The sequence below is a fragment of the Triticum aestivum genome, chromosome 2A, assembly GCF_018294505.1.
Source record: "Triticum aestivum cultivar Chinese Spring chromosome 2A, IWGSC CS RefSeq v2.1, whole genome shotgun sequence".
NCBI classification, from domain to species: domain Eukaryota; kingdom Viridiplantae; phylum Streptophyta; class Magnoliopsida; order Poales; family Poaceae; genus Triticum; species Triticum aestivum.
In genome coordinates, this window is record NC_057797.1 from 88293183 (window position 1) to 88309398 (window position 16216).

The 16216-nt window shown below is 44.2% G+C and overlaps 1 protein-coding gene and 1 pseudogene across 1 annotated transcript; both read right to left on the reverse strand.

The window, feature by feature from the left end:
• Nucleotides 1-533: 533 nt before the first annotated feature.
• On the reverse strand, nucleotides 534-8902 carry LOC123187709 (uncharacterized). Its single transcript, XM_044599631.1, has 3 exons — nucleotides 8575-8902; nucleotides 1442-3623; nucleotides 534-1179 (listed from the first exon to the last, which is right to left on the reverse strand). Exons 1-3 carry the CDS (start codon nucleotides 8823-8825, stop codon nucleotides 760-762), a joined length of 2853 nt encoding a protein of 950 aa, XP_044455566.1. The 5' UTR covers nucleotides 8826-8902; the 3' UTR covers nucleotides 534-759.
• A 3632-nt stretch (nucleotides 8903-12534) lies between these two features.
• On the reverse strand, nucleotides 12535-13264 carry LOC123191559 (indole-3-acetic acid-amido synthetase GH3.8-like; annotated as a pseudogene).
• Between the last annotated feature and the right edge of the window lie 2952 nt (nucleotides 13265-16216).

The following is a 16216-nucleotide window of genomic DNA, read 5'->3' on the forward strand; positions in this document are numbered from 1 at the left end:
GCCTGAGGCAGAGTGCCGCCGGAGACCCCGAGCACCGGGCTCTGACAGTCCTGGAAGTACATTGTACACATACATCGTTTCGGTTCGTGGTTGTATGAGATAGGTACTCTGTAGTGTTCAGTTAATGGCCGATTGCGATCAGGGAAGCAGAGATTTCAATATTTGTGGTCTTCGAGTAAACCAAAAAAATTACCATGCTACTACTTAGTGGGTTCTTAGTTAAAATAGATTGTGCTAAGGCTCCTCTCCATCCATGGTCAAATTGCATCATTCTTTGTTAGGGTCAGTGCCATCTATAGTTGGGAAATTAGCAGGATAAACTCAATGAGTGTTTAGGATCTGGACTGAAGTGGGTGCCTCGTGAGTACTCAATGATCGCGCCATTTACTAGTGCTAAACAACACCCGATGTAAGTCTTATAGAATCTAAAAGACTGAGTTAGTGTTGAAGACTCATACCCTCACAATGTGCAACTAACATGACATTTCATATTGAACTGCAAAGCAGATTCATCATTTTTCATATATCCATGGTCTTACATCCATTATTTAAGTTGCCATCATCATGATACACATTGTGACTTGTTATACACAAATTAAATGCTTAATATCAATTCTAGTTTCCTGGGATCTCCTTGGTGTAACTTGCTACTGTCGTGAGCAAAAATTGAGCCTACAAGTCCCAGTATATACTATTAGTAGGAGTACAATATCTTCTAAACACATACTCAGGTGACACTTCACTGCTGATGCCTTGTAGCTACTCGCGGTCCATCAGTTCTTTTGCTCTAGCCACAAGTGTGGATAGAGGTATGCTGTGCTCCATGAGTCCTGCATCACCTGAGAAGAACCTGTAGTTTTCAGCCCTTGAAGGTGTACGCTCTACCACTAGTAGTGCTTCCATCATCCCACAGTTCTTGAAACAGCTAGCATAGACCGTATTGGATTCCATCATGTATATGGCATGTTCAACTATCACCCTCCTGATGCCGGGACAGTGAGCAGTGGGTACCATATTTGAGTTAAGTGCATTGACAAGCCTCTTTATAAATGTCTCCTTAATCTGACCATGCTCTAGTTCTCGCGCAAAATCGTCTGGAGTGGCATTATATATTTGTGAACTAAGATCAACAAGGACCTCCAGTTCTTTCCCTTCTGCATCCATTATTCCTTCCAGTACCTATAGTGGGAAAAAAAGATAAGCTATGTAAGCCACGATTAAACTTCAGTAGTATTCACAACTTTCTGTTTAAGTGGTTGATGTTAAACGTCCATTTATTTAGCTCTGTCGTGCATAGCAATTATAACTGTTGTAGTTTATGGTGTTTCCATAGTATTAGCTTAAATGTATGGGAAGGAAAAGGTTGCAGTACCATGTCAAATATTAATTTACAATATCTGCCTCTTATATTGCACATTTAGGTTCTATTAGTAGGGCTCACCTCTCTCACGATGTAGGAGATTTCCTTCAGGTCAGAGTTGAAAAGCTCTGGTCGAACATGCACACACATATTCCGCAACAAGATTGATGCTACGTACCTGTACCTGTCACTATGGATCATAAGTGTGAGTTCCTTGATGAATACGTACCCTGGTTCTTCTAACATAACGGAACAGTTATTCGCACTCTCCATTGCCAATACTGCCAGTGCTTGTCCTGATTTCATTCGTAGCCGCTGACCTGAATCCGTACTTGAGAGTGCATCTTGGCTGAGAAATGCATGCATCAACCTGCTAATGATCACTCGGATTTGTCCAATCTCCTCCTTTGTATTTCCCTCCATGGCCAGGTTTCTAAGGAGTTCTGACGTGAGCTCCCTAAGTTCTTGGCTACTCCCACTGTCATCCAAGATATCTGCAAGATGGCTCAAAAGGAAGGGATGTTCTGAAATCCTCTGACGCATAATTACACCAAATTCCCCTTTAGTACTTGAAAATCTTGTCAGCAGCTCCAGTGATGAACCTTTCAGCAGTGCCTGCTGTGTCTCATTAATATTAGTCATTTCAGTTCTGCTGCTTGTGAACTCTATGATCTTTGAGATGAGGCCAGTTGCTCTGCTGATTTCTATACAGTTCTCAAGATCAAAGCTGGCAAGCTTGCCAAGAATTAACATGCCCAACAAAGGTAGGTGATCTTGATCTGTCGATGGCTCCTCCTCTGGAACAGACCAACGTTTTGTAATCCGCTTCCAGCATCGGAGTACATGGGAATTTTGTTCATCCATGTTAGTTGGCTCCTTCCTTGGAATCAAACAGTATATTGACAACTCTTTCAACCATTTAAGCATCGGGGAGGTATGTCCATTCCTTCTAACTTGTTGAATCGGACTATCCTGTTTTGCCTTAGGGCTGCCAATGTCCAGAAGAGGATCCTTTAATTTCTGCCGGTGAGTAGTGTCCAGAAGTGAGGCTATGAGCTGCATTGCCCCAGGGATAGGGACAATGTAGAGGTTATCTGCGAGCTTGGCTGTGACCTTTGCAGCACATAATCTAATATCTTTATCCCCTTCACACGTCCAACCCAACATGCTGATCAAGCAGGTCATTGTCTTTATGGAAGTGGTGAGTTCCGATATGGCTTTGGTCTTTAAGGGATCCTTTTCGAGAAAGGTGAGCAGCATCTTAAGCCCATAGAGTTGCTTCTTGGGTGAGCCTGAATTTAAAGAATCCACAGCAAATGTGATGAGGCTAGTCTTCTCTGGAGCAAGCACAGCCCCTTTCATGCATTTGTCGAAGACATATGCATAGTATAAATTGACATATTCCAATCCTTGGGGACCTCTAAATCCAGCATGACGGGTGAGGGATCGCCGTAGGATGAACGAGAAAATCTCAAGGAGGCCACCAACAATATAGAGTATTCCCTGGCCAAGCACCATCAAATAAAAGATTAACTGGGATTTCCCAAGATTTGTCTGGTCAACATTTTCATGATCATCGTGTGAGTATTGCCTTATAACTATAAGGCCCCACAGTGCTAGTCCAATGCGCACTACTGCTGCAGGAATCTGGAGGTTGCCAAATGACGCTATCATTAGACCAAATATGTCTAACATGATCATCGCCCCTCTTACATCGCCATGAGAAGTGACGATGGGCAATACCATTGCAGCCAACATGCACAAGTTCATAATAACTCGACGCCAAAATACTATTTTGTTACCAAGAGTGCAGTCTACTAGTTTGACTATTCTTGGGAACTGCAGCCTGCTTACTGTGAGTAGAAGCACGACCACAGATAGTATCAGGTACACTGTCAGCTTGGTAGTTGAGGCTTTCAAACTGAGTCTGTCAATGGAATCATCATCGACCCTGTACAGTACAGAGGGGCAAAGCAGTACTATTGCAACCACTGGGCTCCATAATGATAGTGTGTGGCGTAGGGGGTTGCACATGGGTGGTATTGCAGTCTCTGGAAATAGAATTGTGCCAATCACAAGTATCATCATTAACAAAGCCAGTTTGTCCACTACATTATTATTTCCCCATATGGAGTCAATGCACGCCAGAACATTGAAAAAACATACGAGTAAGATCAGCGCATCCGGTCCAAGAGACCTGAAGGCACCTCTCGTGCGGAAGAACAATTGGTAATCCAGCCTGTTTTTGTTGCGGCAGAACTTCCTGAAGTACATACACATATGTTATAATTAAAAAGAAAGGCAGCACATTTCAGCAAGCTCTTTTACTGCCCAACATGAAAGACTGAAGAAAGCAATATTTTTCATCTCGTTTGAGATGTGTTGGTCAGGCCTTGACAGCGGTAAATTCTTCCTATTACCTATTTTGTAGGCCTCCAGTCCTCTCTATTTGTAAGCAATGTTTTTGTAAAACCTCAGTATTCCGATACTACAGTTTTTTTATACCGATGACAATGAATACTGTAGTTTATGAAAACAACAGTTTTTTAAGTATTGTGGAAACAATGACATGTTTGGCAATCAGTATACAGCGTTGTAATAGGCCACCGCTAAGACAAGGCCTTTGTTGTGTTTCTCAGTTTTTAAAAAAGAGGTCCTAACCTCTTTTTTTAATACTGCAAAAATACTACAGTTTTGTGGATACTGTAGTTTATAATGCTACAATTTTAACTAGAGCCAAACACCTCAAAGTATTTAAAACCATAGTAATCTAAAATACTGCAGTATTCCTGAAATACTTTAAAACTACTTTGCAACCAAACACAAATGATTTCGAATAATATCCAGCTCAGTGTTAGACATTATCATCTGTCTTGTAAACTCACGCAATGGAAAAAAAACTGTCTTCTACGCCTTCTTATCTGGCAGGATTTTTTTCTTGACAAAACATGGGCAGATATATATTTACAGATGGTGTGGAGAGTGTGACGGCATGAGCTGCCTAGGCACTGCCAAAAGATGTTAGATCTTGTACTTCAGTCGTGAGACGAGGGATCCTTGTTGATTGTTTGATATTTGTAGTTGAATGTGGTTTCAAAACAAAATGGTTGCGTGTGGTACTTCTCTGACGCTGGTGGTTGTCCCCTCCCGTCGGCTGAGTTGCGGATGCCTCCGAGCCCGTTGGCTCCTCGTCCCTCCTCCATGTCTCGTGTCGGTGGCCTCAGGGGACGACGAGGTTGGTTCGGTAACTGTGGTGGCACATGCTGGTGGGAGGGAGGTCTGGTGGTGCATTCCAAAACGTCTGGGGTGGTGGTTGTTTGGGTTGGGAGAAACCCTTGGCGGCTCGCCTGTCATCGACGCGGTGACGCCTGCGGGCGCCGCCGGACTTTCCTGAAGGGCATTGGGTACACCCCTTCCCCACTGCCCTCTGCGTACCGGGGGAAACCCTAGGACATGTCCGGGAAACCCTAGGAAATGTGTCAATAGTACATGTCGTTGAAACTCTGGTATAAGGTGATAGGATATCTATACTAGTCTTAAAACATGAATTGTATTTTTTTTTACCTGGGCCATCCAAAATCATTTATACAATTCACAATATTTTCATGTAATGGTTGTGAAAAAAATGAATCATCATCTCCCAATTATATTTAATGTCTTGTAGTCACTCAATTTAAAATTAAGATATCTCAGAATGGTTTTTTTTCATTTAGATATTTTTACTGGCATTTTGTCCTCGTTATCAAACAATACAATGTAGTCCAAAATTTTGAAACAACGTTTCCTCCTTTTAGATGAAATTATCTATACATGTATTTACAGGCTTCAAATTTGATGTGCTTGTATTATGCTTGATTTAGTATATACTCCCTCAGTTCCAAAAATTTAGGGAGTATGTAATTACTGTGCATGATTACATAGTAGTTATTTTTTTTCCTGTCAACAATATTTTTTGTGTTTTCTTTCTCAACAAGAGTATTTGGGGGGGGGGGGGGGGGGGGGCATCTTAGTATCGATCTCCCGTTGTTTACATCTCCATCTCCTTAAAAATTTAGGGAGCATGTAATTATAAAATTCATAAGTAGTGTGCACGATTACATAGTAGTTATCTTTTTCCTATCAACAATATTTTGTGTGTGTTCTTTCTCAACAAGAGTATGGGGGGCATGTTAGTATCGATCTCCCGTTGTTTACATCTCCATCTCCTTACATTGTCCCGTAAGGCAGTATATTATCTGTCCCCCCCCCCCCCCCCCCCCCCCCCCCCGGCGAAAACATGACATGCATGCACCAAAGGAATTGGTGTGGAAGCATCAACCAGGGTTAGTTAATTATTTGCTCGTTTTCATGATGGTATCTATGAAGGGCAAAGTGAGAATAAGATACTGAAACTACATTGAAAGTGCTGGCAGAAAATACTCCCTCTGTAAAGAAATATAAAAGCTTTTAGATCACTATTCTAGTGATATAAACGCTCTTATATTTTTTTATGGAGGGAGTACCATCTTTATTTTACATTATAAGGCAGATCACACAACGAAATATGTAGCATCATTGCTTCTGATAGTACGAGGGCTCGAGCTCAAATGATCTCGCATAAACATTCGTGGAAGGCGTGCCAAACTTTGACAAATCAGCGTCCAAAATGCTTTCGAAAGTACAATAGCATTTTTGGAGCATTGATTTTCTTTTTTTTTGTCACGCCTTCCGCGAATGTGATCTCATGATGAAAATTTGCAAGCACTTAGAACATTTGTCAAATTTTACCAAAAAATTTAAAATATTTGAACTTTTTTATTTATTTTACTGTTCATCTGAGCTCATTTGAGCTCGAGCTCAGATACTCCGCGTCCATGTGGAAGGCATATACTAGAGTAGTGTCAGCCTTCTCTTAGGAGAGGCATGTAGGGTGACTTGGACTTGGAAGAGAAACATAGGAAAAAAGACGTTTTCTTTCCTTACCTAAGAGATGATCTTCTCAAAATAAAATGAAATTAAAAAAATCCCCTTTAAACATGGTACCATCTTTTATCACACTATCTTTATTATTAAAGGCGAGTTTGTTGGTTTTGCTTCCACCTCTTCCACCCGCCCATCGATATATGCTCCTTCCTGCCGATTTTTTACCACACCACATGATAACCCCATTATTATTTTTCCAAACCAACCCCACCTACTCGTTTTCGGGAAAAAAGTCATTTGCAAAGCAATCAACAGAAATCAAGTAAATCACCAATAGCAAGAAATCCCTTACAAGCAGACAACAAAATCAACTCACGTAGTTGTACGCATCAGATATTAATGGACCGATCTGAGGAATGTTTCCTGGGAGCATTTTTCCTAGCAAACGCCTAGCTTGCCATGCCAAAAGTTGCCGTGTCAATTTTGTAAGAATGGCCATGTAAAGAGGCGAAAACTGTCATGTAGCATGTTTAAACCAGAAAAATCGCCACGTTTCGCACAGCAATTGTCGTTTGTCCGATTGTGGTCAGACGGCTTTGGGGCTCCATGGAAATTCCCTCCCAGGGAACATACCCAAGTTATCTTTTCCCTTGCAAATAGGGCATAACTTTGCCTAGGCAAAATTTTGAGAATGGTCCCTTTAGTCCCATGTCTTCCGGCTACTTTATCCTCCACTTTGATTTTAGGTTTCTGTAAAATATATACACAAACCATTATGTTGAGGGTGTCCCTTTAGATCCATTTTACATCGATAACACGCCCTCTTCCACCTATTGGTAATTTCAAAGAAGTTTCTTTTGAACGGGAAATCATAAGGCCAAATATGGCATGTAATAATCCAGCTTACACGATATACAATGATTCATTTGCTATCTAAGGCGTTAATTTGCTTAATAAAGTATCACCAGTTTCTACTCAGGATCCCAACCTAACAACTCCATTTTTGTCCATATTTTGGAGTAAATGTTCTTCTAGATGTGGTATATCTTTAGTGATTTTTTCAGCAGAGCCCTGGCTTGTCGTATCCTTCTGAATTTCATATTTCCGGATGTGAAAAAGGTATAAACATCCTCATATACCAAACATCGCTAATTAGTATTGCGTTTTTAAAATTGTAACCTTCCCATGACATATAACTAAGGTACCAATACATTTTTTTCTAAAGTAACCCCCCCCCCCCCCAATTGTAGCAACTCCTTCCACTAAAATTTGTCCTTTTTTATGGGTTTACCCCATGGAACCCGATGTTTTTGTTACATACAAGTATTTTTGATAGAGCGGCAGTGGTTAACTAAAGGAATACTTATAGTCTTCCCACTACTTGATAAAAATATCTTATGACTATCAGTAGGAATGATGTTCCTCGTGTTTGGCTATAACGGAAACCCTCGAAATCTAGAGTTATTTGGCCTTCCAATCCAATTTCAACAATGCATTTCTTGACTGAGAAAGTGGAACTGCTTGGCGCTACATATTAGAACTCATTCAAGCTCGACTCGCATCATTGCGCCTAATAAAAGAAATGAGAGAGCCCGCAATAGAAACATATTGGGAAGGAAAAATACTTTTACCATGAATTTGCTCCCATGCAATAGTCAAAAATTCCTGACAGGTATCTAGCTGGAACAACTTGTTCTTCATGAATACCTTGATTCAAGGGCAAAGAATTTCCTGTTGCTATCATATAATATTCATCTCTATTTGATGATAGATAAACCATCTGTCTCCCTTTTTATTCTTTTGCTTTCTCAGCAGATATTTCATAAAATGGACTCTCTATGGATCCCCACAAGTGATCAATTCGCGCCGATGGAGAGGCTGGGAAACGCGCTGGGTAACGTGAAACCCACAGGAAAATAGTATGTGAAGGCGGCCTTATATTTATGCCTTATTTTGTGTCACTTTTGTTGGTTGCTAGGACAAATTAAGTAAGTAATTTGTTCCTCTCATGGTTTTAACTTTTAAGTACTAACTCTGTTTCTAAATATAAGATATGAACTGCAAAAACACTTTATTTTTAGAAATAAAGGGTGTAAGTACTTACCCCATATCTAAATATAAGTCTTTTTTAGACATTTTAATATGTACTACATATCGATGTATATAGACAAAGTATAGAGCGTAGATTCATTATTTTGTTTCATATGTAGTTTATATTGAAATCTGTAAGAAGACTTATATTTAAAGAATGGAGGGAGTAATAACAAAGTAATTGAGGAATTTGTGCGACATGTGGTAGTTTGATTACGTACCCCACGCCTTCCATGAAAATTACGATGGTCGTGATCAAGAAATGTTGCCGGCGGAGCTGCGTGGGGTAGCCGCCGAGCAGGACGATGGTCGCCCACGCGAGCGCAAACATGCCCAGCGCGTTTCCCAGCCTCTCCATCGGCGCGACCGAGTGCACGAAGCGGTCCAGCCGCTTCTCAGGATGCGCGGCCTTGCGGTCGCCGGCGGGAGGATCAGCCGGCATCGGCACGCGGTGCTCGGCGGCGCTCGCCATTCTCTGCTATCAGCAGCGGCAGCAAACAACACTAGCACACGCGCGCGGGCCGTCGGCCGCTAAGGTGGTGAGTCTGGTGTTCGAGTGGTTTTCGATGGGTTTGGCTCTGAACTCCTATAAATGGTGAAAATGGTAAAACAAAGATTGAATTCCATTTTTTTCCTTGTAGTTGTACATTTGTGACACATATTACCCTATTTAGCGGAACTTTTATCGAAATGTCAGATTTTGGAGACTTTTAACACGGTTTTACCCCAGTTTTACATTTTGTTTGTTTATGGTCGATAGCATCGGCATGTTGCGTCATTGATTTGTAAAAAAAAATGTAAGGATCGGAGGGCATCATTGACGATCTTGTCCAAGCTTCTCTTGTCTATCTGTTCCACTCCTTGTGGTCGTCCACATGTTTTTGAATACAGGGCGTCACCTCACACCTTACCTGATGGACACGCATCAAAAAACAAGGGTCCAAAGATTTCAAAAGGGGTATTCTAGACGAATTTTCACTCGAAGGGGTAATTAGTGTCACAAATGTATAAATATGGGGTAAAAAGTGGAATTCACTCTAAAACAAATCGGCAAATATCCAATTTTCTCTTCGGTGAAATTAAATAATATACTACAAGAAAAGCACTCCACGGCAAGTGTGTTAACCCAAGGCCACAAGTGTTTCCATCGCCGGGACTCGCAAGCACAGGTCTCCGGCGACTGATTCAGGGCGCACCAGCGAAGTAGCTCACTGTCGAGAGTTCAATGTTGGGTCGACCAGCATGGAACGGAACACTGTTGAGTCGCACGAGACAAGAGAGCTCCGGTAAATATCCACGGAGCACGTACACACGGACAGCCCAGTCGAGGGCTTGGAGAGGACGTACGGTCCACGTCTTCGGTCTTCGAGGTTCCAAGTCGTCCTGGAACCACAAAAGCCACGTACGTGTAAGTTCGCGCGGTGCTCGTCGATCGCGGAATGCGCGCGCCAGGTGCCGGTGTGTAATGCTACATCTACGAAAAGGTTTTCACGTACCTTCCGTATGGGGTGATTTGGCTGTTTTTGATTAGACATTAGTGGAGGCTGGGGTCCACCCTGAGAATCAGGAGGGGTGCTTAGTTAGATGGAATGGAAGTTTACGTAGATCACGTAACAGCCGTACGTAGGTGTAGCATTTTCGGTCGTGGAGCGAGGGATCTCCGAGGGAGCAGGCCACACATCAGCCACATGACCCATCTCGGGTCTTTTTCGTTTTTGTTTTTCACGCGCCACCCCAGGTCTTCTGTAAGAAAACAAAAGTCGCCGTGTGGATTTGTGAAATGAAACGAATGTTATTTTCCGTTTGGTAGTGGAATTTTGTCTCATTTTGAATTATAGTGATAAACAATCAGCACCCGAGCTCGAAAGAAGTCGATTCTTTTGCCTACTCCCTTTGATAGACGGAAAAAATTAAGTAAATGACTAATGACGTTACTCAAGCAAGTTTCAACATGGATAAGCCTACCACTCATAGATAAAAGAGCCCCTTGCCACGCTGCAGCTCCTTTCTCTACTTTTTCTTCCGCTGGCTTCCAGTCAGCATTACAAAGCTTTTTATAATGCAGGGGAAGACCTAAATACTTAAAAGAGAAGCCCCCAATAGCACAAGTAAAAATGCCGGCGTAGTCAGCTTGTTTCTCCAAAGCTTTACCGAAATAGAAAATTTCACTTTTTAAAAAATTAATCTTCAGACCGGTCAAATGCTCAAAAACACATAGAATTATTTTGAGGTTCCTAGCCCCCTCAAGGTCATCTTCAAAACAGAAAATAGTATCGTCCGCATATTGCAAAATATTTAGACCTCCTGAATACAACCTAGGCAACATCCTAGTAGATTGTTGGGCTGGAAAGGAGGAATCCTAGTAGATTGTTGTTCTCCTCCCCCTCTCCTTCCTTCCCCATCTTAGTAGGACAGGAAAGGAGGAATCCTACTCCTACTAGGAGGAGGATTCCTCCCCCCTTTGGCGCGCCTAGAGAGGCCGGTCGGCCTCCCCTCCCTTTCTTTATATACGTGGGGAGGGGGGCACTTCATGGACACACAAGTTGATTGTTCCAAGCCGTGTGCGGTGCCCCCCTCCACCATAATCCACCTCGATCATATCGTAACGGTGCTTAGGCGAAGCCCTGCACAGTAGCAACATCATCACCGTCATCACGCCGCCGTGCTGACGGAACTCTTCCGTGAAGCTCTGCTGGATCGGAGTTCGTGAGACGTCATCGAGCTGAACGTGTGCTAAAATTGGAGGTGCCGTGCGTTCGGTATTTGGATCGTTCGGATCGTGAAGACGTACGACTACATCAACCGTGTTCCCATAACGCTTCCGCTTACGGTCTACGAGGGTACGTTGACAACACTCTCCCCTCTCGTTGCTATGCATCACCATGATCTTGCGTGTGCGTAGGAATTTTTTTGAAATTACTACGCTCCCCTACACCTGCTCCCCGGCAGGGTCCGCCGCTCTATCATAATTCTCAGAAATATGGTCAAATACAATAGAGTCTTCTGCCTCGTGTCGCGAATGAACGTATCATGCATCACCTGATCGTCATTATCATCCTTAGCTACCCAAATCTGCTTAGGTCTCCTCTTCCTGGTAGCGAGGGAGGTTTGAGGGCTTTCACCCCTCCCCCTACAAGCTTCATGATCCTGTCTATGCTTCCTGACGTAATACCCTTTCATCCTTTCTATGGGATACTAAGAGCTTGACTTGTATACCTTCTCCTTCTCTCTGGATGCAAAGGCATGTTCCCTGCACCTGCTCTCATCATATTGCTCCCGAGCGTACTCCCTCTGCCTCTGTTGTTCTTTCAGCTGTTCACGGAGATCTCTTTCCTTCTTACGTTCAAGCTCATGCCTTAGGTCTCTCTCTGCCATCCACTCTCCTCTATAACGGTCTTACTTGGACTATTTACCTCCCCTCTATCCGGCCTACGCTCCATGCCAGTGCGGGAGTTTGCCGGACGACTGAACTCACCATGCAGGTTGCGCTTTGTCGGGAGGTCTCTGACCCTATCATGACTTTGCTGCTCTCTATTACTATTTGCTGACTGCGAGCTTGCAAAGTTGTAACTATTGTTCCCTTTTCCTCCTTTAGCTTCAGATCTCTATACCAGCACTCCTTCCTGGTGAGGCTCTCAGCCAGCCCTCCCCCCTTGCATCGTTGAGTCCATGGGAGGATCACACTGTCCATCAACATGCACCAGTCTTCCACACTCAAAGCAGAAGTGCAGTTTTTTCTCATAATGAAAACTAAGCCAGGTGCCAACTTTATCACCCTGAGAATTTTTCAGATAGAAACCATGGATCAAAGGCTCATAAACAGAGATTTTTGCTCTAACCCGAAGTTGGTTACCTCTAGCCACTCCATCTTCGTCCACATCTACCTTAACAACGTACAGATCTAACAAGTTATATCTGACGGTCTGATAATTAGATGTGAGATAATTATTTCACATCTAGATGTGAATTAGTAGTAAAATTGAAATTGGAATATCAAGCAAAGCACGATTTTGTTAAAAAAGGAAGCGAAAATCACACATCCAGTCAACAATAATCAAGGCACATCACTCAAGCGAGATACAATGGTGCCTTAGGTTCAAGGCCACGGGAAGCACCTCCCATACCCAACAAAGTCAATCACCCCAAACATCGGTGAGCATGACCCGACCAGCTGCCTCCTTCTAGCCGTGGCTCCGCGCTGGGGTCCAGTGTGACAAGCTAGGGCTGAAGTGGGCAGACACGACACACGAGTCGAGCAGCTCAATGATGGGCGGGAGCGCGGCGCAACGGGGCACCTTGTACTGGTTGATGGACGCGCCGCAAGAGATGGCGTCGTACATGAGCTCCTTGAAGGTGCCGGGCCGGAGGACAGGATCTCGAGCGGCCCGACCGACCCATCCGCCACCCGGCTCTGCTTGTAGACCGCGTTCAGGGCCTCCTCCATCTCCAGGCAGCACCTGTCGAGGGTCTCCTTGCTCACCGCCTCGTTGCCGGTGGTCAGCAGCTCCCAGTAGATGATGTAGTGCCCCGGGATGCGCTTGGTGCATGCGTGGCTGGTGTACTCCGCCACGGACGCGCCATGAGGCCGAAGCAGGTCCGAGGCCCGCTCCACGGCGTGCTGCAGCTCGACCTCGTCGGTCTTGTTAGATTCGATGGAGACCAGCACGTTCTTGCGGCGCACGAACGTGAACCGTGGAGCGGCGTTGTGGTAACCCGCCACGCGGAGCACGTCGCCGACGCGGTATCGGCTGAGCCCTCGAGTGGAGGAGATAACATTGGATGCCTTCGATTGGGTGGTGCTCCTCGAGTACCCGGTCTCGAGCTCCAGGGTGATGACTCTAGGTCTGACCTTAGTTTGTTATATCTGACAATGGCGGCGTTTTTTTTGGGTCTTTACCCTCTTGAAGGCATTTCTAGGAGTTGCTCGGACTTGATCTTCAGGGTGAAAGCTCACGATCTAGCTTTCGGTGGTCGATCTGGCGACGGAGGTGCTTATGCATCGTTTCCTTACCGAAGGCGTTGCTTTTGAAGAACCCTTTTTCATAGTCCTTAGTTGTCGAAAGATGACCGGTTCGATGGTCGTTGTTGTATATCATCGTTCATTGTTTTGATCGCTTCATTTTTCTAATTCTTTTTCTTGGCCTTCGCATTGCCTCGGTCTTATTTGACTTTGCTTTTTGCCGGTGTGATGATCTTTGAGTGTGTGTAGTGTTGGCTGTGTGCATCCTAATTATGCAGAGGTCGGATATGTATTTACACTAGTAGAAAACGGGCCTATTGTCCCGGTTCATAAGGGTCTTTTGTCCCGGTTCCAGAACCGGGACTAAAGGGTCGTTACTAATGCCCTGACCCTTTAGTCCCGGTTCTAACCAGAACCGGGACAGATGGGCCTCCACGTGGCCTGCGCGCTGAGCCCAGGCAGGAGGGCCTTTGGTCCCGGTTGGTGGCACCAACCGGGACCAATAAGCATCCACGCGTCAGCATTTCTGTGACTGGGTTTTTTGTTTTTTTGAAGGGGGGTGGGGGTTTTGGGGGGTTAATTTAGGTATATATTGTGTTAGATAGCTAATTAATAGAGAGAAGTGTCCTCTCGTATGTCCGTGCTTGGTCGACGCTACGTACTACATACATATAGAGAGGACTAGACACGCTAGCTAGCTAGTAAGCAAACGAAGGAAACAGAAGATCGTCATGAACATATATGCATGCACAGAGAAGTGATATCGACCACCTCTCCTTCTCCGAGAGATTGGTCGAACAACAAGTTCTCGTATATCTATCCGACACTACCGGCTACATATATACAATAATTATCTCTTACAAATATAATCTCCTAACTACGGACGCATGGTCCACATAGTATTCTCCGTCTTCAGCGATCACGTGGTCAAGAAAGAATGCCGCCAATTCCTCTTGAATTGCTCGCATGCGATCTGATGGTAGGAGTTCATCCCGCATCCGGAACATCTAATTTGAAGAAGGGGGTTAATACATATATATATGAATAAATGAAACTCAACACAAATGACGGTAATAAACTAAAATTGTGAATATTATTTCTTACGCACTTCATATTGTTCGTCAGAGTACCCGCCCCGCTCACGGGTCGTGTGGCGGATGGACTCACAAACGTAGTATCCACAGAAATCATTCCCTTGTTCCTGCCACAATCACTTTACAAGAAATAAAGGTCAATCAAACAGATAAGCAAGAATGCCAAATGGTATTGATGAAACTAGTGCTTGAATCAATAGCTAGGAGACGCGCGGAACATGCTACTATATATAGTACTTAATTTCGGGTATCTAAATTGCAGCATCTTCGGCAGTCCCGGAGATTTTTTGGTGAATTTTCTTCAAACCCTGCCAGACAAAAGAAAACAATTACTTGATATCAGGAAATGAACAAAGTTACTGATATGATGGATAATGATCGATTTAACTTACTTCTCGAGAATTTCAGTCATGTCCGCATACTCCTGGGGATCTTTTCGTTTAGAGTCCAAGATAGTTACTACTCCCTGCTCAAGCCTAATCTCTAGGAGAATATAGTGGTACCTGCACACGCATGCATAACTCATCAATTACATTACTATAACATGGACTAATATATAAGAGAAACCGAATATGCACAAGACAGTAACACTCACTTGAAATTGTAAGGAAAGAGTATTATATCTTTGTTTTCATTTATTTTGAATGATCGTAGCAAGTTGGCCTCGGTATCTGCGGCATGAAATTTAACCTCAGTTGCATCTATGAGATATGTGTTAATGAACCCAATATCACCGATTTGTCTTTTCTTCAATTCAGCGATCTTCAATCTGCATAATATAGTGAGGATAATTATAAATACATGCAATGAAAGAGCTGAGCTATATAGAGAGACTTAATGACAGAAATAGTAGTACTTACAGACAGTAGCAGGTGACCATTGCTTTATCGAGGGCCAATTGATTGAAAAATTGATAGAACTCCTCAAATGGAATAGGCAACAGATCAATTCCAACGAGGTCATGCTCCGGTTTAACTCTCACATATAAAGTACTCCTCCCCCCAGACTCTCTGCAGATTTTCAAGTACCAATCATGCAATCTTCGCATCATCGTTGATAGAGATCTTTCATTTTTGACGAGAGGCTTTCCGTACTCGTATCTGTGTATCTGCACGTCCATGAAATCATAATGTACATCGTCGGGCAGGTAATCTCCAAGATTGCTATAACCGGGCACCATCCTCGGATCGACGATGTCGCTAGGCACCTTGAGCGGGGGGCACGATTGATTCCCTTGTTCGCCGAGCTGGGCAATTTGTTTTCCAGCTGCTCGTCGTTCTTTCATCCTTTGATCACTGACTGTACTTCCCGACCGCTCCGCTTCGGCCCATGTCTTTCCAATAATGCGCTCATAGTTGCCTTTCGGCGGAGACTTGGGTGGTTTTGCCAGGGCAGCCAGAGTGCGCTTCGCTTTCACCGGATCTATCTTCTCCTCCGGAAGTGGATGTCTCTGTGCTTTCAACCCTTCAAACCATTCCTTCACTTCGGTTTGCGCGATCTTCGCGTTCTCCTCCGGTCTCATCTCATATGGTAACTTCTCTGGAGTCTTCAGAGAAGGACCGAATCTGTATTTCGTCCCGCCTCTGGCTGTACTGCTAGACGCCGGCCGAGCAGACGGAGCGGTTGTCTTCTTTACTTGCTTACGAGGCGGAGGAGAAGGACTACGACGCGCCGGAGCAGCTGCCGGAGCGGCGGCGGGTCTCTTCCGCCCTTGCTGACGAGGCGGAGAAGGAGGAGGCTGGCTGCTCGGGCGCGCCGGCGTAGGCGGAGAAGGAGGCGGAGTGCCGCCACGCGCCGGAGAAGGAGCCG

Bases quoted from the DNA above. Each gene is read 5' to 3' on its own strand.
- LOC123187709 (XM_044599631.1), bottom strand. From the start codon at position 8,825: ATGGCGAGCGCCGCCGAGCACCGCGTGCCGATGCCGGCTGATCCTCCC. The intron at 3,624-8,574 runs GTACGTAATCAA...TATGTACTTCAG, and splicing joins ATTTTCATGGAAGGCGTGGG to GAAGTTCTGCCGCAACAAAA. The intron at 1,180-1,441 runs GTGAGCCCTACT...TTCCCACTATAG, and splicing joins TCTCCTACATCGTGAGAGAG to GTACTGGAAGGAATAATGGA.